At 45.1% G+C, this 22,663-nt stretch overlaps 1 protein-coding gene across 4 annotated transcripts in view; it reads right to left on the bottom strand.

The window, feature by feature from the left end:
• Positions 1-9,560: 9,560 nt before the first annotated feature.
• The window catches only part of MSANTD3 (Myb/SANT DNA binding domain containing 3), a 38,397-nt gene continuing 25,294 nt past the window's right edge, over positions 9,561-22,663 (bottom strand). For all 4 annotated transcript variants that reach the window (XM_060184528.1, XM_060184529.1, XM_060184527.1 and 1 more), the window contains one exon: positions 9,561-10,269. In XM_060184528.1, coding sequence (XP_060040511.1) covers positions 9,860-10,269 — 410 coding nt within the window. In that variant the 3' untranslated portion in view covers positions 9,561-9,859. The remainder of the gene's footprint in view (positions 10,270-22,663) is intronic.

Genomic DNA, 22,663 nt, shown 5'->3' with positions numbered 1-22,663 from the left:
TTCAAGCCCCGGCCCCTACCTGCAGGGGAAAAGCTTTGCAAGTGGTGAAGCAGTGTTGAGGGTGTCTTTCTTTCTCTCTCCCTCTCTGTCTCTCCCTCCCCTCTTGGTTTCTGGCTGTCTCTACCCAATAAATAAATAAAGATAATTTAAAAGAAGGAGGAGGAGGAGAGAGAAAAGAGGAAGAAAGGAAGAAGGAAGAAAGGAAGAAAGGAAGAAAGGAAGAAAGGAAGAAAGGAAGAAAGGAAGAAAGGAAGAAAGAAAGAAAGAAAGAAAGAAAGAAGGAAAGAAAAGAAAGGGCACCTGTGGCCTAGGAGGTGGCCTGGTGGCTAGAACGCTGGGTTTGGGAACTTGAAGTCCTGTATTTGATCCCCAGCATCATATGTGCCAGACTGACCCCCTGGCTCTCTCTTTTTGCTCTCATGTAAAAAAAAAGGGGGGGGGAACCATGCTCAGTCTCTCTCTGTCACACACACAGTGCTGTAAGAGGAAAAAACTTCAGATCATCTCACTCAGAAGTAGAAAGATCACTGTGTCCATTTCAATCAGTGGCAGTAAGGAGAGACACTTTTTTTAAATTTAATATTTATTTTTTATTTATTTATCCCCTTTTGTTGCCCTTGTTGTTTTATTGTTGTAGTTATTATTGTTGTCGTAGTTGTTGGATAGGACAGAGAGAAATGGAGAGAGGTGAGGAAGACAGAGAGGGGGAGAGAAAGACAGACACCTGCAGACCTGCTACACCGTTTGTGAAGCGACTCCCCTGCAGGTGGGGAGTCAGGGCTCGAACCGGAATCCTCATGCTGGTTCTTGTGCTTTGCGCCACCTGCACTTAACCTGCTGTGCTACAGCCTGACTCCCGGAGAGACACTTTCTACACAATTCTGAGCATCTGAAGAATATAGTCATACAATTTTTCACACAATAATGACAGTATTCTTAACAATCAGCTTGTAAACTCAGTGATTACACTGGGTAGTAGGATTGAATAAATACATTCTTATAAAAATAATCACTCTAAAATCACACCTCTATAAATTTGATCTAATTAAGAATACGCCAAAGAGCTGTTTAAGTAAATGCCATGTTGAAAATCTTTCATTAAAAATAATCATATGGGAGGACAGGGTGGTAGTGCACAAGGTGAAATGCACATAGTACCAAGCGCAAGGATCCCGGTTCGAGCCCCCGGCTCCCCACCTGCAGGGGAGTCACTTCACAGGCGGTGAAGCAGGTCTGCAGGTGTCTGTCTTTCTCTCCTCCTGTCTGTCTTCCCCTCCTCTCTCCATTTCTCTCTGTCTTATCCGACAACAACGACATCAATAAGCAACAATAACTACAACAACAACAACAACAAAAAGAAGAAGAAACTGATAAGCAGTGGGGCCAGGCAGTGGCATGATTGGCTAAGTGCACATATTACAATGCACAAGGACGTGGGTTCAAGTCCCTGCAAGGGGAAAGCTTCACAAGTGGTGAAGCAGGGCTGCAGGTATCTCTCTGTCTCTTTCCCTCTCTCATCTTCCACTCCCCTCTCAATTTCTGTCTCAATCCAATAATAAATAAAAATTTTAAAAAAACAGACATGTGTGACATCATTTTAAATAATATTTCCTCCCATCAAGTGACTTAATTAAAAAAAAAAATCACACTTGGGCGGAGGGTAGATAGCATAATGATTATGCAAACAGACGCTAATGCCTGAGGCTCCAAAGTCCCAGGTTCAATCCCCGGCACCACCATAAACCAGAGGTGAACAGTACTCTGGTTAAAAAATAAAAATAAAATAAAATTTTAAAAAATCACACTTAAAGAACATTTATTTTGGATAGAGACAGAAATTGAGATTAAAGGGGGGGGGGAGATAGGGAGAGATCCCTGCAGAAGAGCCTCCTCACCACTTGTGAAACTTTCTCCCTGGGGGGCTCGAGCCTGAGTCCTTGAACACTGTAAATGTGTACACTCAACCAGGTGTGCCACCATTTGGCCCCTTCTGTTTTCTTCTATTATCTTTATAGCTTCTAAAAAAAAAAAAAATCACTTTACTGTGGGAATAGCCATCGCACTCTTGTCTGTGTCATGGAAGTGTCCTATACTGGGTGTTCCTCCCCTTAGTACGCCTGGGATATGGCCCCCACATGGCAGCGACTCTGCAGGAAGGTACCCCATCACAATGACCACAATAAGGGTTAAATGCTCTTTACATCACTCTTTATTTAAAAAAAAAATTTTACTAACAGACTATTTGTCACAACATTGCAAAGGAGGTAGATAAGTATTACACTACTTTCACAGATGGAGAAACTGAGGCAGAAATTAGTAAGTTTGTTGAAGGGCATAAGATATGGTACAATTAGGAAAAGAATCTGTTGCAGTCACACCTTATGGACCACCTCCCTCCCCGCCCTCCCCACCCCCATGACTTCTGACTCCAAGCAGCAGATGCAATATGGAAGCTGGTCATGGATAATTTGGCTGGTCTAAGGCCCCACTTCAGATGTGAATACCAGGTGTTGACTATGCTGTCCTTTGGTAAATACGAAGCTCAGATTCTCACATGATTCTGCCTCTGAAACAAGAGTGGAAGAAGGGAGTGGCTCACCTGGGCAGGGAAGAGGGGGAGACAAGAAAGGAACGGATCCACAGGAGAGGTGAAGAGGAGCAAGAGAATCAGAGGGTAGTCCAGCAGAAAGGAAGGCCACGGGAGGACAGAAAGGCCATTCCATTGGAAATGCTGAGACAGCCAGAAGCGAGATTAAAAGGGTGATTCTAAGCAATGACATTCCAAAAGCGCTCCTCATTGCTTTGCCAAATATCATCATGAGCTCCTGCTGACATTCCTGGGAGGCAGAAGCATTCCTCGCTGCAGCCCTCTCCAGACAAAGTGCTGGTGTAATTGACCTGACACTGCAGAAACTGTTGACAACTCAGATGCCCTCTCTGCCTGTGTCACCTCTTCCTCTTCTCTTCAGAAAAAAAAAAAAAAAAAAAAGTCAGGGAGTTGCACAGGGGGCGGTGCAAAGCACAAGGACCAGAGTAAAGGATCTCCAGTTCAAGCCCCTGGCTCCCCACCTGCAGGAGTCGCTTCACAGGCAGTGAAGCAGGTCTGCAGGTGTCTGTCTTTCTCTCCCCCTCTGTCTTCCCCTCCTCTCCATGTCTCTCTGTCCTATCCAATAACAACGATGCCATCAACAGCAACAACAATAATAACCACAATAACAATAAAAAAACCAAGGGCAATAAAAGGGAAAATTTTAAAAATTAAAAAAAATTTTTTTTTAAAGCTGCTCTATTAAAGGTTTCCCTGTGAACTTGTAAAATACTTCCTAAATCGTGAAGCATTAACAGGGTAGATTCTCATGTCTTACTTTTGTAAAGGGGTTATATCAGGCTTTTTGAGAATTAACCTTGAGGCCAGATGGTGGTGCAGGCGGCAGAGCACACACACCTTACCACACACACACACACGGATCTGGGTTCAAGCCCACAGTTCCCACCTGCAGGAGGAAAGCATCCTAAAAACTGAAGCAGTACTGCAGGTGTCTTTCTACCTTCCTCTTCCTTCTCAATTCCTCTCTTCCCCCATAAAAAAGGGAGGGGAGGAAAAGAGGGAATTAACTTCCCTCTGTGCCAATATTCCTTGAAACCTTAAAAGGCCCTTACAATTTGTAGATGCCATCCACTTAGGGAGAACTTGATGCTCAATATAAAACAAACAAACAAACTTTTTAAAAAAAAATCTTTAATTATTTATTAGATGAGACAGTCAGAAATCGAGGGGGATCAGGGTGATAGAGAGGGAGAGAGACAAGAAAGACACCTGCAGCACTGCTTCACCATTTGCAAAGCTTTTCTCCTGCAGGGAGGGTCCAGGGGCTCAAACCTGGGTCCTTGTGCACTGTAACATGTGCGTTCAACCAGGTGTACCACAACCCGGCCCCGACATAAAAAACTCTTTTCTGATCTCCCTAGGGCAAAGCCATAAGTGATGGTGACTAAGGCCTGGGAGGTAGCTCGATGATAAAGAGCAAACCTCTCACATGTACAGCCCTTCTGTTCCTCTCACATGTACAGCCCTTCCGTTCCTCTCACATGTACAGCCCTTCCGTTCCTCTCACATGTACAGCCCTTCCGTTCCTCTCACATGTACAGCCCTTCCGTTCCTCTCACATGTACAGCCCTTCCGTTCCTCTCACATGTACAGCCCTTCCGTTCCTCTCACATGTACAGCCCTTCCGTTCCTCTCACATGTACAGCCCTTCCGTTCCGTTTGAGCCCCAGCATCACGAGAGAGCACCTTGGACAGCACCAAGGGGAAGATAAAACATGGAGGTCAAGTTTCCACAGATGACAGAATAGTGCTTTGATGTCTCTCCTGCTCTCACTGAAAATAAAGGATAAAGTGAAAAGATGGAGTAAGAGGACAGGACTTGCACACGAGGTCTCAGATTCAGTCTCGGCATTCTTATACCAGCAATGAGAGGTGCTTTTCTAAAAACAAAACGCAAGAGGGCCGGGCGGTAGCGCAGCGGGATAAGCACATGTGGCTCAAAGTGCAGGGACCGGCTTAAGGATCCTAGTTCGCAGCCTCCCGGTTCCCCACTTGCAGGGGGGTCACTTCACAATCGGTGAAGCAGGTCTGCAGGTGTCTGTCTTTCTCTCCTCCTCTCTGTCTTCCTGTCCTCTCTCAACTTCTCTGTCCTACCCAACAACAACATCAACAACAACAGCAATAATAACCACAACAACAATTAAAAAAAAAAGGCAACAAAAAGGGGAAAAAAATAGCCTCCAGGAGCAGTGGATTCATGGTACAGGCACCGAGCCCCAGCAATAACCCTAGAGGCAAAAAAAAAATAAATCAACAAAAAACAAAAGTATGCATACATGCAGTGTTAGGGCTCAAACTCTGAACTTCACCCTTAAAGCTCTTGTACTCTACCACTGTATCACCTCCCGGTCACTGAAAAATAAATCTTGGGAAAGTAGAGAGGATGGGGCGGGAGAGATAGCATAAAGGTTATGAAAGCACACTCTCATGCCTGAGGCTCCAGTGTCCCAGGTTCAATCACCCATATCACCATAAACCAGAGCTGAGCAGTGCTCTAAGGGAAAAATTATATATATATATATATATATATATATATATAAAATGAAATTTAGGCTGGGGAGGTGTTTCAGCAGTATCACATGTGTGAAGATACGGATTCATCCCCTGCCAACACACAGACACACAGACACAGACACAGACACACACACACACACAGAAAACTATGCAGCACCGACTTCACTGGAGGTAGTCACTGCAGGGGTAGCACCCAGAGTTGGGCGGCAAGGACCCAGCAGGGATTGGCTAGTACAGGGAGCTCCAGAGGCAAAGGTCAGACCAAAAAGATGGGCAGAGCTGCCAGTGTTTGAGGTTGCACAAATTAACAGCACTAGTTTCTGTCTAGGCTTCTCCATGCACAGGGAAGCGTGTGAAATGTATTCTTTATTTCATCAGGTAGCATTCTTCTCAGCACCTCGCTGGATAGTCTTACTTCTGACAGAGCAACTGACTGCCACGCTGATTCCACTTCCGCAATGCTCTTCCCACAGGTCTGTCTCTCTACGTCTCGCTATAGCCTTTCTCTAGTTCCTTCACCACTTCACTTGTCCTGTCCTTCTCTGGGACTGCTATCTTTTCTAAACTCAGTTTCATTTTTCTAACCTTCCTGGAGCAGTTTTTATCATGTCACAACCCATTGGGAGGGGGTCTCCCACTGTTCTCAGGGGGCTGGATGGTGGTGCACCTAGTTAAGCACACATAGTACTAAGTGCAAAGAACCCTGGTTCCAGTCCCCGCTCCCCACCTACAGCAAGGACACTTCACAAGCGGTGAAGTAGCTCTGCAGGTGTCTGCTTCTCTTTCCCTCCCTCTCTACCCTCCTTCCCGCCCCATTTCTCCCCCCTTTTTAAAAAGTTTTTTAAAGCTTTATTTATTGGATAGAGGCAGCCAGAAATCGAGAGGGAAGAGGGTGATAGAGACAGAGAGATCTGCAGCGCTGCTTCACCACTCACAAAGCTTTCCCACTGCAGGTGGGGACTGGGAGCTTGAGCCTGGGTCCTTGCGCACTGTAACGTGCGCTCAACCAGCTGTACCACCGCCTGGCTTCCCAACTTCTCTCTGTCCTATAAAATAAAAGGAAAAAATGGCCACCGGGAGCGGTGGATTTGTAGTGCCGACACTGAGTCCCAATGATAACCCCAGAGGAAAAAAAATAAAAATAAAATAGAACTAGCATCGATTAAAGTTCTTTTCTTTTTGAATCTCCACCTGTCAAAATGCAACTCTAAAGACTTAGCTTAAATGCTGTCTCCTCAGGGAGACCTTCCTTGAAGCTTCTGTCTTGAAGTTCCTTGCTCTCAGGCACAAACACACTTAAAAACAGCTCTGTGGAGGCTTCTCCTCTGCTACTGGCTTGTGTCCTGGAGTTGGCAGGGTGGGGGGTGTGAAGAGCCACAACAGTGACCAAGAAACAGTTATTGTATTTCAACTTCAAGTAAGAAACTATTCAGTACACGTCCAAAGGGGATGACAGAAGACCTAGTGGGGGCTGTATTGTTATATGGGAAACTGGGAAATATTATGCATGTACAAACTGTTGTATTTACTATCCAATGTAAAACATTAATTCCCCAATAAAGAAATTAAAAAAAGAAGAAAAAAAAACTATTCAAAACTGAAAGGAACAGGAATGTACGCCCTTACTAAAACAGAGACACCACAAATAATACCCTGTAAATACGATCTGGCTTTCAAGAGAGAAAAAGTCTATGATAGAGATTCAAGGAGTGGGAGCAGGGATAGATAGCATCATGGTTATGCAAAGTGACTCTCATGCCTGAGGCTCCAAAGTCCCAGGTTCAATCCCCCTGTATCAGAGCTGAGCGGTGCTCTGGTGAGAGGGAGAGAGGCAGAAGGAGAGGGAGAGATTGATTGATTCAAGGAATGGGGTAGGGCCAACAAGGCTATGTGTTTGGAGCGGAGAGATCAGAGACGGGGGCTCTGCTTTGCCATTCACTAGCCACTGGCCTGGCACCAGGTGCTTCTCCTCCAAGCATCATTTCCTCACTCTGACATCGCTTCCCAGAATCAAGGATCAAATGAAACACATCTGTGAATGCTACCTCCCAGTTGCTCTCAGTCCCAATTATGCACCTTAATCCCTTGTAAAGCTTCTGAATAATAGAGGACCAGGCCCCAACCCAGGTCGACTAAATCAGAATCAGCTGGGAAGGGAACCCAGCGGGACTTATTATTTATAAAATACTGTTTCTAATGCATAGCCAAGGTTGAAAATGAACTGTTGGAAACTCATAAATACCATTAACGGCAGAGCAAGATGCTTTCGGCTGCTGGTTTAATTATCCTTTATTTGTTCAGTTAGGAATTAATTTGATGCTTTTATAGCTCCGTTATGTTTGTGAGCATTTTTTGGTGGTGTTCTACACACATCATTGTTTGTGTCCTTAAATGGTAAGTTCGAAGAGAAAGGAAATTCAAGCATATGGCTGCACACAAAAATGTACCTAACCTCTCTCTTTCCTAGAAGAACAAGTAAAACTCCACAAGGTCTTCTCAAACAGAGGCGTGTGAACAGACAAACAAGAGCTGGTCATAGCCAAGAACCTGTGAGAAACATAAGCGCTCAGGCCCATCTAGATGACACATATTTTAACGAGATTTCCAGATGGATCCATGGACATGGAGAAGAAAAGAGGCCAGTGTTCTTGGCTCACGTCTGTGTTGAAGGTCCCCTTTCCCTAATCCTGAAGAGGTGGGAGGTCATGGAGAATTAAGTTCTGCTTCCCAGAAGCCATTTCAGCTTAAAAGTTGACCTTTCTCCACAAGCTTTAGATTAAGAACATGAATCCTGACAAAAGGAGCCTTCCTTTTCAAGAAAGCTACTCTTTATAGGATTCTTTCAAATAACCCGTCCCTCTAAGATGTTTAAAATATGATCAGTGTCTTAACTGAACGGAGAGACGCAGTGCAGATAAGGATGAAGTCTGTGTGTACCTTACTGAATGAACACAAGAGTTCTCTGGAACCATCCCAACTTTATCAAGGAAAGAGGCTTAGTTTATGCAGTAAACAAGTGATCCCAGTTGATTCATGCCCTCTGGATAGCTGGGATTTAGAAGGACCCACACTAGACTCTACTGATCACATTATAGTCAGAGTGGTTGCAGATTTTGAGCATTTTCTAAAACAGTTCCTTTGTTCTGTAGAGAGGAGACACCATAGCCACAACCTAGGGCCACAAGGAGCTCTCCAAGGTCACATAGTGACCAAGCTCAGAAGATGGGCCTTGACTCTGAGACTGCATCCCTGATGAAGCCTCAGTTAATTACACAGGCTTCTCCTTCCCTGCACACGGCCTGGAAGCTTTATTCTCAGAAATCACTGGCCTGCCAAGGCCACATTTAAGTGTCAACAAGCTTCTTCCCGTTAGGCTAGGCCCAGTTCCCAGGGCTGGTTTTGTTGTTTGTTTTCTTGTTTTTATCAGTTTCTTTTCTTTTTCTATTTTTAAGTGAGCCCTAGAAGAAGGTATATCACAGTTCATCCAAAATAACCATTTACCAATACCTATTTCCAAATGTGTTGGGAATGGAGTCTGAAAAAGTCTAATGCTGACTGTGTAACGCAGTCTACACAGCACTACTATCAGCTAGCGCCGTGAGCCCTGGGAGAGGCTTCCCTTAGGTGACGGTAGATTAAAAACAAAGCCCTCTATTAATGCAGTGGTACAAAGTTGGGAGGAAACTACAGAGGGAAAGCAAAAACTGTAGTACAATAGGAAGAAGCATCACCTTTAAAAAATATACAGAGTGCGACTATAAATTGCGAGTCTTTTCGTAAATAAACCATTATTTACGCAGGATGTAGCTATCTGAATACGCATTTGGTCACTGGAGACATTATTTGGAACTCCTCTTTGGGAGAAAGGTGATTTATGAGCCACATTAGAAAATATCCTTCTATAGGGCAGGCTGTTTAAAAAAAACAAAGCACAAGGACTGGCCTAAGGATCCTGATTTGAGGCTCCGGCTCCCCACCTGCAGGGGAGTCGCTTCACAAGCAGTGAAGTAGGTCTTTCTCTCCCCCTCTCTGTCTTCCCCTCCTCTCTCCATTTCTCTCTGTCCTATCCAACGACGATATCAATAACAACAACAATAACTACAACAATAAAACAAGGGCACCAAAAGGGAAAATAAATATTTAAAAACAACCAAACAAAAACAGAAGACCCATGCTTAAGACAACCAGACTGGAAAAAAAAAAAAAAAACACACATGGGGAAGGAGGGGGAGCTCTTAAGGAGGTGCCCTGAAGACCCCAAATGGGTTCACCAGATAAATGGGGGACCACTCAGAGTTGCCATTTTCAGTGGAATGGTGTTCACTGGGATTAAAAAAAAAGTTCTGTTGCCTATTTGGGGGAAAAAAAAATAATCAATCATACTCCTTTATAGTCGCACTTGCACTGGATTGAAAAAATAAAACAACAACACTCATACTTGGTTCTTGTATGAATTCTAATTAAGAGACAGTATTACATTCAGAATGAGATCACTCAGAGATCGTTTTTAGAAGACTAGTAACAGTTTCTTTGCCACTTCAGGGGTAGGTGGGGTGCAGCTGTTTACCTGAATGTACTCTTAAATAAGTGACTACTACCACTCTAATTTACCTAGTTGTCGCTCTAGTACAGGTGACTGACCGCGAGTTCATGTTCCAGACTTTCTTTGCCAACAGAAATTAATTACAAGGTGTGTATGTGGGGTGAGGGGGGTGAATGCCCTCCACAGCCAAAGTCTTAAGGGGAATTTGGAAAGGGCCGGTTTAATGAGGAAACAGGCCATTCCTTGGTAAAAGTTTGTAGTTTCCTTTCCCAATACATCTTCTTTTTATTGAGAACTTCCATTTTTATCCTGTGTTCCTCCTCTGCCATCTCACACTCTCGTTCTATCTGCTGGATTTTGGCCACATGCACCTCGTTCATTTGTATCAGCTGCAGTTGTAAGATGGACATTTGTTGATGGTGTTCTTCCTCGTGCATCTTTTTTAAAGCACCTTCCTGAGAAGTTTTGCTCCTGTAGTTTTTATTGGCTGTTATCCTGACAGCTGAACAGGAGGGTTCAGGTTGAGAGGTCCCCTCACATACTGGGAAGTGTATGAAATCTTTCTCATCATCGCACAGTTCTCTATTTGAAACAGCAAATGATTCTGAAAAACAGTAGCACAAAACATATGTTCAAAGATTTGAGAGAGTAAATCAGTCCTATTTCAAATGACAGGGTCCCCCATTATAGCATGTATCTGAACCAGCATCTGCTTTGCTTGCATGTCTACAGGCAGCCTTGCTACATCTGACTTGCTTTTCTTTTTTTTTTTTCCCCGCCTCCAGAGTTATTGCTGGGGCTCCGTGCCTGCACTGCAAAGCCACTGCTCCTGGAGGCCATTTTTCCCCATTTTGTTGCCCTTGTTATTACTGTAGTTGTTGTTGTTGGATAGGACAGAGAGAAATGGAGCGGGGAAGGGAAGACAGAGAGGGGAGAGAAAGACAGACACCTGCAGACCTGCTTCACCGCCTGTGAAATGACTCCCCTACAGGTGGGGAACCGGGGGCTTGAACTGGGATCCTTACGCTGGTCCTTGCACTTGGCGCCATGTGCTCTTAACACGCCCAGACCCCTTACCTCTGGCTTTTTATGTCAAATCAAAAGCAATCTTTTCAGCGGGTTAAGCACACGTGGCACAAAGCGCAAACACTGGTTAGGATCCCGGTTCGAGACCCGGGCTCCCCCACCTGCAGTGGAGTTGCTTCACAGGCGGTGAAGCAGGTCTGCAGGTGTGTCTCTGTCTTTCTTCCTCTCTATCTCCCCCTTCTCTCTCAATATCTCTGTCTCTATCCAATAACAAATAAAAAAATAATAAAAAATAATCTATTTTTTAAAAAAAGCAATCTCTGTTTTGCTACTAGGATTATTGCTGGGGCTCAGAGCCTGTATTACAAATCCACCACTCCCAGCAGCCATTTTTCCTCTTCTTTTTTTTGTTTGATAGGACAGGGAGAAATGGAAAAGGGAGAGGAGAGAGAGGGAGAGAGAAACACCTGTAAACCTGCTTCACCGCTCGTGAAGCTTCCCTCTAGTAGGCGGGGAGTCAGGGACTCAAACCCTGGTCTTTGAGCAATAACATGGGCCTGGCCCCAGCTCTCTGTACTGGAGTAATGATGAAGGGTTTTATCGTGGCATTCAAGGGCTGCAAACTAGAGGAAGAGCGGTCAGAGACTGACTGCACTTACCAAGAAACAAACGCCGTAGGAGGCTGAAGTTCTACACTGCAGTGCAAGCCAAGTCGGGATGAACGGGAGTCCACAGTGAGCCATCAGCACTGGGTTTGCATGCCTTCCCATCAGTGTCGGCTCCCTTCCTGTTTCTCACTCTGTCATAAAAACTTACGTCTCGTCTCCGCCAGGACAACGCTGCTCTGTTTAGTGGTCAGCCATCACCCTGGATAACTCACTTCTTTCTTTTTTTTATAATTTTTTAAAATTTATTTTTCCTTTTGTTGCCTTGCTTTTTATTGTTGTAGTTATTATTGTTGTTGTTATAGATGTCGTCGTTGTTAGGACAGAGAGAGAAATGGAGAGAGGAGGGGCAGACAGAGAGGGGGAGAGAAAGACAGACACCTGCAGACCTGCTTCACCGCCTGTGAAGCGACTCCCCTGCAGGTGGGGAGTCGGGGGCTCGAACCGGGTTCCTTACCCAGGTCCTTGTGCTCTGTGCCACGGGATAACTGTCTTCTAAATGTTCATATGTAAAAGTTGACTTCCTCAATCTGCCGTTTCTCTTTAGTCTCCTACCTCTGACCGTTACCTCTAGTGTGGCTATGGGGTAGTCAATATTCAGACAGCAAAAGCACTTTTTGAATTTTGGCCCTTACTCCCAGAGAGGAATAAAGAGAACAGGGAAGTTCCCATGGGGATGAAGGGATGGGACACGGAACTCTGGTGGTGGGAACTGTGTGGAATTATACCCCCGTTATCTTACAATCTTGTTAATCATTATTAAATCACTAATACAAAAAAATTTTTAAAAATACACTTTTCAAGGAGTCAGGCGGTAGCGCAGCGGGTTAAATGCACGTGGCGCAAAGCGCAAGGACCAGTATAAGGATCCCTGTTCGAGCCTCCAGCTCCCCACCTGCAGGGGAGTCGCCTCACAGGCGGTGAAGCAGGTCTGCAGGTGTCTGTCTTTCTCTCCCCCTCTCTGTCTTCCCCTCCTCTCTCCATTTCTCTCTGTCCTACCCAACAACAATGACGTCAATAACAACAACACCAATGTAAAACAACAAGGGCAACAAAAGGGAAAATAAATAAATATAAAAATTTTTTAAATACACTTTTCAATATACCTCTTACCTATTTTAAGTTTTCTGTAGCTTCCTCTCTGATGGTTCCTTCTCAAATCTCTTTAAGGACACAGGCACTCAGTTCACTCACTTGTCAGCGAACATTTCTTGGGGTTCCTTTCTTTGGCTCTGTTCTCAATTACTGTGTGTAACTCATAATCTGGTCCCAAACATCATCTTTCTTGCCTTATTCTTTTTGTAATTTCTTATTATCTTTTATTTATTTATTGGATAGAGACAGCCAGATGTCAAGAGGGAAGAGATGACAGAGAGGGGCCAGGCAGTGGCACACCTGGTTAAGTAATCACTTTACAGTACACAAGGACCCAGGTTCAAGCTCCTGGTCCCCACCTGCAGGGGGAAAGCTTCATGAGTGGTGAAGCAGGGCTGCAGGTGTCTGTCTCTCTCTCTGTCTCTGCCTCTGTCTCTCTCTGTTCCCTTTCTGTCGCAATTTCTGTCTCAAATAATTTTAAAAAAAGAGAGGGAGAGAGACAGAGAGACACCTGCAGTCCTGCTTCACCATTTGTGAAGCTTTCTCCCTGCAGGTGGGGGACCAGGGGCTTGAACTTGGGTCCTTGAGCACTGGAATGTGTGTGCTTATCCAGGCGCACCACCACCTGGCCCAGCAGTAACATTTTTATAGGATAATCAGTATCCATTAAGAAGTTTATTTTTTTTTTTTTCTTCTTCTTCTGTTTTTTTCTTTCCTTTTTAATTGCTACCAGGGTTAAGTCAGGAATCTACTGGGTGGGGTAGATAGCATAAAGGTGGTGCTAAAGATGCTCATGCCTGAGGCTCAAGTCCTAGGTTCAATCAATCCCCCCCACCTCAATCTCCCCCACTCCCCACCCCCACACCAAAGTCAGAATCTATCTCGTGCTCCTGTCAATCACTTTTTTCCTTTTTTTGTTTTTCCTTTCCTTTAATAAGACAGAAGTTGAGAGGGGAGAGGGTGGGTTCCTATAGACATGGAGAGAGAGAGAGAGAGAGAGAGGAAGAGAGAGAGAGAGAGAGAGAAAGAGAGAGACCTGAAGCTCTGCTTCATGGCTTGTGGGTGAATCTCCCCTGCTCCCCCTGCAGGTGGGGACTGGAGGCTTGAAACTTAGGTCCTTATGAAGAAGGGTGTTTGAGAAAGGGTTCCCTGCAGGAGTCCGATGGGATTTTTCTCTCGAAAAGAATTTCAAGAGAACACACATGACAGATGTGCAGTTTCTAAATTTGGCCTTTAGTAGAATCCGAAAGGAGTTACGTCCCAAAGTGAAGTTAAGAGTTAAAGCTCGGGGGACAGGCTCCCCAGGGTCTCTAAAATCCCAAAAAGAATCCCAAAAGACCTTTGCGTGTGAATGCCCCCTCCTCTTATGCCTTTTTTATTTTTATTAATTTATTTATTTAGCCAGAGCACTGCTCAGCTCTGGCTTATGGTGGTGTGGGGGACTGAACCTGGGACTCTGGAGCTTTAGGCATGAGAGCCTTTTTGCAATAACCATTATGCTATCTACCCCCTCTCTCATGCCTTTCTTACGTTCACACCTGGGCCCACTTTCCATTGGCCTGATGAAGCAAACCCCTCCCACCTCACATAGTACAGTGCAAAGACCCTTCCCCAGCGTGCATCTCAGCTCCAATGTGCAAACCCAGCAGAAACAAAGTGTCGGTGCTTCCCTGACCCCTGGTGCCCTGTGTTGTCTGGTGACCTGTACACTCAGCCAGTGTACCCCACACCTCCCCACCCCCAGCTAGGAAGTTTCAAAAAGCAAACCACTAACTTCACTAACTAGAGAACCTTCTAGCTGTGACTCTAGGTCTTTCTTGGGAAGCTTTATGTTTCCACTAACAAGAATCGTCTCCTTGGAGAAAAATAACATCAATTTATTAGCAGAGTTTATTACATTCTTCTGTCCACTCCACTATTCCAGAGGATGGGATGCTGCGAATGTTAATGACTACTGAGGGGAGCCTGACATGGGAAAAAGAATCTATTAATGAAAGGAAAATGGCTACTCTTTAGATTATTTCACTCCAAGGCTTGGGCAGCAACCATATAACTAGTCCCTAATTAAGGTAACAAAAAAGGTAAATATCTTCCTTTCAAAAGAGAAGGCAACGTGAGTAATTCTTTGTCATCCGGAGATAATGAAAATGTCTCCCTAGGAATCTTTTCCAGCTCCAGCAGCTCTTGTCCCAATTAGATGCCGGTGTTTCAGATTCTCGCTGACTCCTGGGCCTACCTTTGGCAGAGCTCTTGTTAAAACCACTTGGTTTAATTACATCCCCTCAGGTCTCTGAGTTCCTTTGAAGACAGAGACAGCCTCCGACTCGTCTTCACAGGGAACTTGGCACAGGGTCTGGCACATGGCTTGGCCCCATAAGAAAGGGGTGAATTCATTGACGTGGGTCACGTCCTGACCAACACAGAGAGATCGCTTATTTGGATGGTTGCACCTGCTATGACACAATCCAGGTTTTCTTTTTTAATATTTATGTATTTATTTCCTTTTTGTTGCCCTTGTTGTTTTATTGTTGTAGTTATTATTGTTGTTGTCATTGTTGGATAGGACAGAGAGAAATGGAGAGAGGAGGGGAAGACAGAGAGGGGGAGAGAAAGACAGACACCTGCAGACCTGCTTCACTGCCTGTGAAGCGACTCCCCTGCAGGTGGGGGGCTGGGGGCTCGAACTGGGATCCTTATGCCAGTTCTTGCGCTTGGCACCACGTGGCTTAACCTGCTGTGCTACTGCCCGACTCCCTGTTTGCTTTTTTAAATTATTTATTCTAGTGAAGGTCACACCACTTAATTTTTTTTTTTTTTTTTTTTTACCAGAGCACTGTTCAGCTTGGACTTATGGTGATGCTGGGACTGAACCTGGGACCTTGGGGCCTCAGAGTTTGAGAGTTTCTTTGCATAACCATTATGCTATCTATTCTTGCACATATTCCCCCCCTACTCCGCCAATTTCTTTTTTTATTATCCTTATTTATTGGATAGAAACTGCCAGAAATCAAGAGGAAGAGGGTGATAGAAAGAGATACCTGCAGCCCCGCTTCACCACTCACAAAAGCTTTTCCCCTGCAGGTGGGGACCCGGGGCTCGAACCTGGGCCCTGGTGCATTGTAACATGTACAACTCAGGTTTACACCCAGCCCCCACCACACTGAGGAAAATTTGCTTCTGTAGCCTTCTGACTACCTCAGTCTCTGCCTTTCTACCTGAACAAGTCAGCACAGAAGTGAAGCCCCAGGAAGGAGAAAGGAAAGAAGGAGGGCAGGAATGAAGGGAGGGAGGAAGAAAGGAGAGAAAAAAAAAAAGAGAAGGAACGGGATAGTGACAGAAGGGAGGGATAGTGACAGAAGGGAGGGATAGTGACAGAAGGGAGGGATAGTGACAGAAGGGAGGGATAGTGACAGAAGGGAGGGATAGTGACAGAAGGGAGGGATAGTGACAGAAGGGAGGGATAGTGACAGAAGGGAGGGAAGGAAGAGAAAGAAAGAATAAGAGAAAGAGAGAACAGGGAAGGGATCAAAGATGAAGAGAAAGAACATTTCCCCAATTGGGGAATAACAAAGAATAATGAGCAAAGTGGAAACTGAGGCACAAGTCAAAGAAATGGGGAAGTCGTACTCTAAGAGGGGAACCCCTCAGATGTGAGCATGGGGCCGAGCAGGGGCACACCCGGCTGAGGGCACACGTTACCGTGCACAAGAGTCAGGGTTCAATCCCCCGTTTCCTCCTGCAGGGGGGAAGCTTCACGAGCAGTGGAGGGGTGCAGCAGGAGTCTCTTTCTTCCTCCCTCTCTGTCTCTCCTTCTGTTCTCGATTTCTCAGTATCTCTCTGATCCTATCCAAAGTAAGTAAATAAAGTGTTTTTTAAAAATAATGTAAGCAGGGGGTCGGGCGGTGGCGCAGCGGGTTAAGTGCATGTGGCGCAAAGCACAAGGACCAGCGTAAGGATCCCGGTTCGAGCCCCCGGCTCCCCACCTGCAGGGGAGTCGCTTCACGGGCGGTGAAGCAGGTCTGCAGGTGTCTGTCTTTCTCTCCCCCTCTCTGTCTTCCCCTCCTCTCTCCATTTCTCTCTGTCCTATCCAACAACAACAACAACAACAACATCAACAATGGTAATAATGATAGCCACAGCAAGGCTACAACAACAAGGGCAACAAAAGGGGGAAAAAATGGCCTCCAGGAGCTGTGGATTCATGGTGCAGGCATTGAGCCCAGCAATAACCCTGGAGGAAAGAAAAAAAAAATGTGAGCAACTGGGGTCGGGTGGTAGCGCAGTGGGTTAAGCGCACGTGGTGCAAAGTGCAAGGACCGGCATAAGGATCCGGGTTCGAGCCCCCGACTCCCCACCTGCAGAGGAGTCGCTTCACAGGCGGTGAAGCAGGTCTGCAGGTGTCTGTCTTTCTCTCCCCCTTTCTGTCTTCCCCTCCTCTCTGTCCTATCCAACAACAGCAACAGCTATAACAACAATAACAACTACTACAACAATAAAAAAACAAGGGCAACAAAAGGGAAAATAAATAATAAAATATATATGTGTGTGTGTGTGTGAACATCGACTAGCAAAAAAAAAAAAAAAGAAAAAGAAAGAAAGGATTACCACATCTGTTTACATTCTAGTCTACTTAGATCTATAAATGCCTTCCTTTTGGGGCCAGGTGGTGATGCATCTGGTTGAGCGCACATGTTACAGTGCACAAGGACCCAGGCTCAAGTTCCCGGTCCCCACCTGCAAGGGGAAAGCTTTGCAAGTGGTGAAGCAGGGCTGCAGGTGTCTTTCTTCCTCTGCATCTCCCCCTTCTCTCTTGATTTCTGACAGTCTCTATCAAATACATAAAGATAATTAAAAATAAATTTAAAAAGGGAGGGGGGGGTCGGGCAGTAGCACACCAGGTTAAGCATATATAGTACTTAGTGCAAAGACCCGAACAAGGATCCAGGTTCGAGCCCCCACTCCCCACCTGCAAGGGGGTAGCTTCACGAGCGATGAAGCAGGTCTGCAGGTGTCTTTCTCTTTCCCTCTCTGTCTCCTCCTCTTCTCTCAATTTCTTTGTCCTATCCAATTTTTTTTTTTTTAATGGCTGCCAGGAGCAGTGGATTTATAGTGCAGACACCAAGCCCCAGTGACAACCCTGGAGGAAAAAAAAAAAAGTCTTATTTCTCTCTCTCTCTCTTTTTTTTAAAAGGGGCCCCTGGTGGGGGGGTGTAAGCACCCCCCAGTACCTCCATGGAGCCGGCCTGTGATACACCCCCAGAACACTGCTCAGCGCTGGTTTATACTGGTGCAGGGGATTGAACCTGGGACCTTGGAGCCTCAGGTGTGAGAGTCTGTTCGCAGACCTTCCCGCTATCTCCCCCGCCCTGTACATGGCTTCTATGCACAGTAGAGGCCTGGGAGGTGGTGCAACGGCTACAGCTTTGCACTCTCCAGTAGAGGAACCTGAGTTTAATCCCTTGCATCACCTGTGCCACAGTGATGCTCTGGTTTTCTCTCAAATAAGTAAATATATATATATATATTAATATTTATTTATTTATTTTCCCTTTTGTTGCCCTTTTTTCATTGTTGCTGTAGTTATTGTTATTGATGTTGTTGTCAGATAGGACAGAGAGAAATGGAGAGAGGAGGGGAAGACAGGGGGAGAGAAAGACAGACACCTGCAGACCTGCTTCACCGCCTGTGAAGCGACTCCCCTGCAGGTGGGGAGCCGGGGTTCAAACCGGGATCCTTATGCCGGTCCTTGTGCTTTGCGCCACCTGCGCTTAACCCGCTGCGCTACAGCCAGACTCCCAAATAAATATTTTTAAAAGAGCTATAGATACTTTTTTGAAAGACCATACGCATAAACATTACTGAGTACCTTTGACCCTCTTTTCTCTTATTCCAGTTTCTTGGGGTTTTTTTTGTTTGTTTTGTTTTTTGTTTTGCGTCCAGGGTTATTGCTAGGGCTCGGTGCCTGCACTACAAATCCACTGCTCCTGGAGGCCATTTTCTCCATTTTGTTGCTGTTGTTGTTGTTGGACAGGACAGAGAGAAGGGGAAGATAGAGAGGGGGAGAGAAAGACGCCTGCAGACCTGCGACCCCCCACCCTCCCACAGCTAGGGAGCTTCGCGCCCTGTGCGCTTAACCTGCTGCCCGGCCCCTTAATTCCAGAGTTCTTGATGGGACTTCTCTGAGTTCATACCTTTACAGTAGGCTGGTTTCTACCAATTTTTACATACTGTTTTCATCTCAGTGAATGACAGGAGCCTGGCAGGGACGTGGCAGCTGCTACCATTGGGGGAGTGACTAACCAGGCAGTTGGCTAGTGTTCACAACACCACCTCATTTGATCATGACTAAAAACACCCCAAGGGAGGCGGTATTCCAGAAAACTAGATACAAAATCCAAGCTCAACCATTTTAACACCCACCACTTCACGTGCTCAGCTGAAGGCTCCGATACCTTAAAATGCAGTCTGCAGGGGGTCGGGAGGTAGCGCGGTGGGTTAAGAGCACGTGGCACAAAGCACAAGGAACAGCAGAAGGATCCCAGTTCGAGCCCCCGGCTCCCCACCTGCAGGGGAGTCGCTTCACAGGCGGTGAAGCAGGTCTGCAGGTGTCTGTCTTTCTCTCCCCCTCTCTGTCTTCCCCTCCTCTCTCTATTTCTCTCTGTCCTATCCGACAACATCAATAATAACAATAACTACAACAATAAAACAACAAAGGCAACAAAAAGGGAATATATAAACAAATAAAAATCAGAAAGAAATAGTAGTAGTTGTGATAGTAATGGTGATAACAATAACTATGGTTATCTTCTCTCTAGACTTCTGACCACACACACACACACACACACTGTTCATTCCCAGGAGCACAGTAGTGACTGTTTTGAAAATATCTTTCTAGTTTAAAGTAATACACAAATTTAAAAAAAATGAATAAATAAAGCCAGGCTTCTAAGAAACACTGGCAGAAACCAGGGGTCTTACGCCGGAGAGTCTGACAGAGCTGTGAATTAACTTGCATGTGTGTGTCAGCTCCAGTGCAAGGAGAGGACTCGATAGTATTCAGATGGGGAGACTCTTCTCTTAACTGGTTTTTCTCTATCTCCTCTTTCCCTCTTGCTTTCTCTCTGTCTCTATCCAAAATAAAGAAAATATTAAAAACAAATGAATAAGCATCTTTAAAAGAAAGAGAGGAAGAGAAAAGGAAAAATGGCCAACGGAAGTGGTGGATTCATGGTGCAGGCACTCAGTTCCAGTGATAACGCTGGTAGCATTAAAAAAAAAAAAAGTTACATTTTGAAGAGGGGGTTTGGAGCTGGAGAGCAAAGCCACTGGGTAGGGTATGGCCTTACGGTTTGCAAGGTTCAGATCTGAACCCTGGTATCACACTGGAGCATCATGGCACTGGGGGAAGTACATGATCATCTATCTTGATGAAAAAGTCAGCACAAGATAACATGCATTTCTCTTTGCTTCTTTTTGCTAAGACCCAGCTCCCCACCTGCCAGGGAGTCGCCTTACAAGCAGTGAAGCCGGTCTGCAGGCATCTATCTTTCTCTCCCCCTCTGTCTTCCCTCCCTCGATTTCTCTCTGTCCTGTCAAACAACAACAACATCAATGGCAAAAATAACAATAGCAACAACAACAAGGGCAACAAAATGGGATAAAATGGCCTCCAGGAGCAGTGGATTCATGGTGCAGGCACCGAGCCCCAGCGATAACCCTGGAGGGAAAAGAAAAAGGAAAAAAAAAAGAAAAGAAAAGAAGGGAGAAAGAAAGAAAAGGAAGAAAGGGAGGGAGAAAAGGGAGGGGTGAGGGTTTTTCTGAAAGACCTACAGAGTTATAACGAGAAATATAAATTAGTCCTCTGGACTCATGTTCCCACTCCAAAGCAATTAGCTTAGATTAAATCAAATTGTGATGATAGAGTTTATTAAGAATTAATAAATTGTTATTAAGAATTAAGAATTGTTCAGGGAGTCAGGCAGTAGCGCAGCGGGTTAAGCACACATGGCACAAAGCGAAAGGACCTGTAAGGATCCCTGTTCAAGCCCCAGGTCCCCACCTGCAGGAGAGGCGCTTCCCCCTCTCTGTCTTCCCCTCCTCTCTTCATTTCTCTCTGTCCTATCCAACAATGACGACATCAATAACAACAACTATAATAATAACTACAACAACAATGAAAAACAACAAGGGCAACAAAAGGGAAAATAAATATTAAAAAATATATATATTTTTTAAATCACACAAAAAAATGATGGTATATTTGACTGAAGTTTTGTTGTAAATAATGCAGAATTAAATAGGAGCTTCCTTAAATATTTGAGGGGCAAGAAATATAAATCACTGGTTAAGCTTATACAGGATCCACATTCCCTATGGGTCAGAGACTGAATCCAGCCCAGCACCAAAGGCACACAACAAAAGCGCCCCCTCTCTTAAATGTCTCTGTCTCTCCCTCATCCCACTCTCCTGGCCACCCCGAGCACTTTGCTGGCTCGCTTAATCTGCCCTGCAAACCTTTTTCACAAAAACAATGGTGCATGGCGGTGAGAAGGGACCGGGTTAGGCGGTGCGAGACCTCTCTGTTCTGCAGACATCTATCACGGGGGGAGGGGAGAAACTGTCCTGTGTCGACAACTCTACTGTACACCATCCACCCCTCAAGAAAACGATAATAAATAATAAATGGATGTGTCAAAAGTATAATTATCACATGTCAAAAAGCCACAGGGTATATATACACTGTTTTCATATGTTTAAGAGGAAAACACTGACTTTTTCTCTTTTTTTTTTTTGCAAATACATTCCTAATTGTCCTACTTAAAATTTAATCCGGCTATGTTCAGACACAGATGTCCATTTCCAAAAAGCTACCGACGAAGCTAACAGTATGGAGGGGGGCACAGCGGAAACTATCTCATACAAAAAAAAAACAGCGGGAGGGAGGCCTCTAGTGGAATGCCAGTAGCTTCTATCCATCCTGCCCAACAAATGTCAGAGCTTCCAGTTCCATATACCTAACATTGGCACTCTTTCTACAGTGTTAACACAGCTCTGCCCAATTAGAAACAAAACAGTGACCACACAGGTAATCTTAAACTTTCTCAAAAGTACAATGAAGCAGCAAAAAGAAACAGATGAGATTAAGTTTAGTAATAACCTAAGATGTAATTTCAACAAATACTCAATATAACAATCATTAGTTGGTATATTACACCAAAGTAAAAGACTCCTGGGGGGGGGGGCTTCAGATCCTGGAACATGATGGCAGAAGAGGACCTAGTGGGGGTTGAATTTTTATGTGGAAAACTGGGAAATGTTACACATGTACAAACCTTTGTATTTTACTGTTGACTGTGAACCATTAATTCCCCAATAAGTAAATTAAAAAAAATAAAATAAAAATCATTAGTGAGTTAGTTCACATCTGGGGCACTAAGTATGCAAAAGATACAATGTGAATACTTAAAAAAAAATACACTCACTTAGGTCTACCTATATTTCAAGTGCTTCGAAGCTTCCTATGCCTGTGGCTACTGTACTCAGCAGTACAGTGTTAGGAACACTACCTAGTGTAAAATGCACACACACACACACACACACACGCGCGCGCGCGCAACCACAGTCAAAATGCACGCGGTATGATGCAGTCATGACCCTGTGACGGAGTTTTCAGCCTTTGTCTTGCCAGGGGCCTAAAGTGACACGTAACAATTCCAGTTTTTGCTTTCTTTCTTAACAGTAAGTTGAAACACAAAGTGAGCTTGATAATCTCAAAGCTGTTTTAATCAGAGATCCAGTAAAGGAAGCCCAGGAGGTGGTACAGGGAACAAGGTGTCGGACTCTCAGACATGAATGAGGCCCTTGAGTTTGAGCCCCGGCATCTCATGTGCCAGCCTGATGCTGTAGTTCTCTCTCTTCATCTCTCGCTCTCTCTCTCTCGTTTTTAAATATTTATTTATTCTCTTTGTTGCCCTTGTTGTTTTTTATAGTTGTAGTGATTACTGATGTCATTGTTGTTGGATAGGACAGAGAGAAATGGAGAGAGGAGGGGAAGACAGAGAGGGGAGAGAAAGACAGACACCTGCAGACCTGCTTCACCACCTGTGAAGCGACTCCCCTGCAGGTGGGGAGCCGGGGGCTCGAACCAGGATCCTTATGCTGGTCCTTGCGCTTTACGCCACGTGCGCTTAACTCGCTGCGCTACAGCCTGAC

This window comes from Erinaceus europaeus, unplaced genomic scaffold (assembly GCF_950295315.1).
Source record: "Erinaceus europaeus unplaced genomic scaffold, mEriEur2.1 scaffold_524, whole genome shotgun sequence".
NCBI lineage: Eukaryota > Metazoa > Chordata > Mammalia > Eulipotyphla > Erinaceidae > Erinaceus > Erinaceus europaeus.
This window is presented reverse-complemented; position numbering and strand designations above follow the sequence as displayed.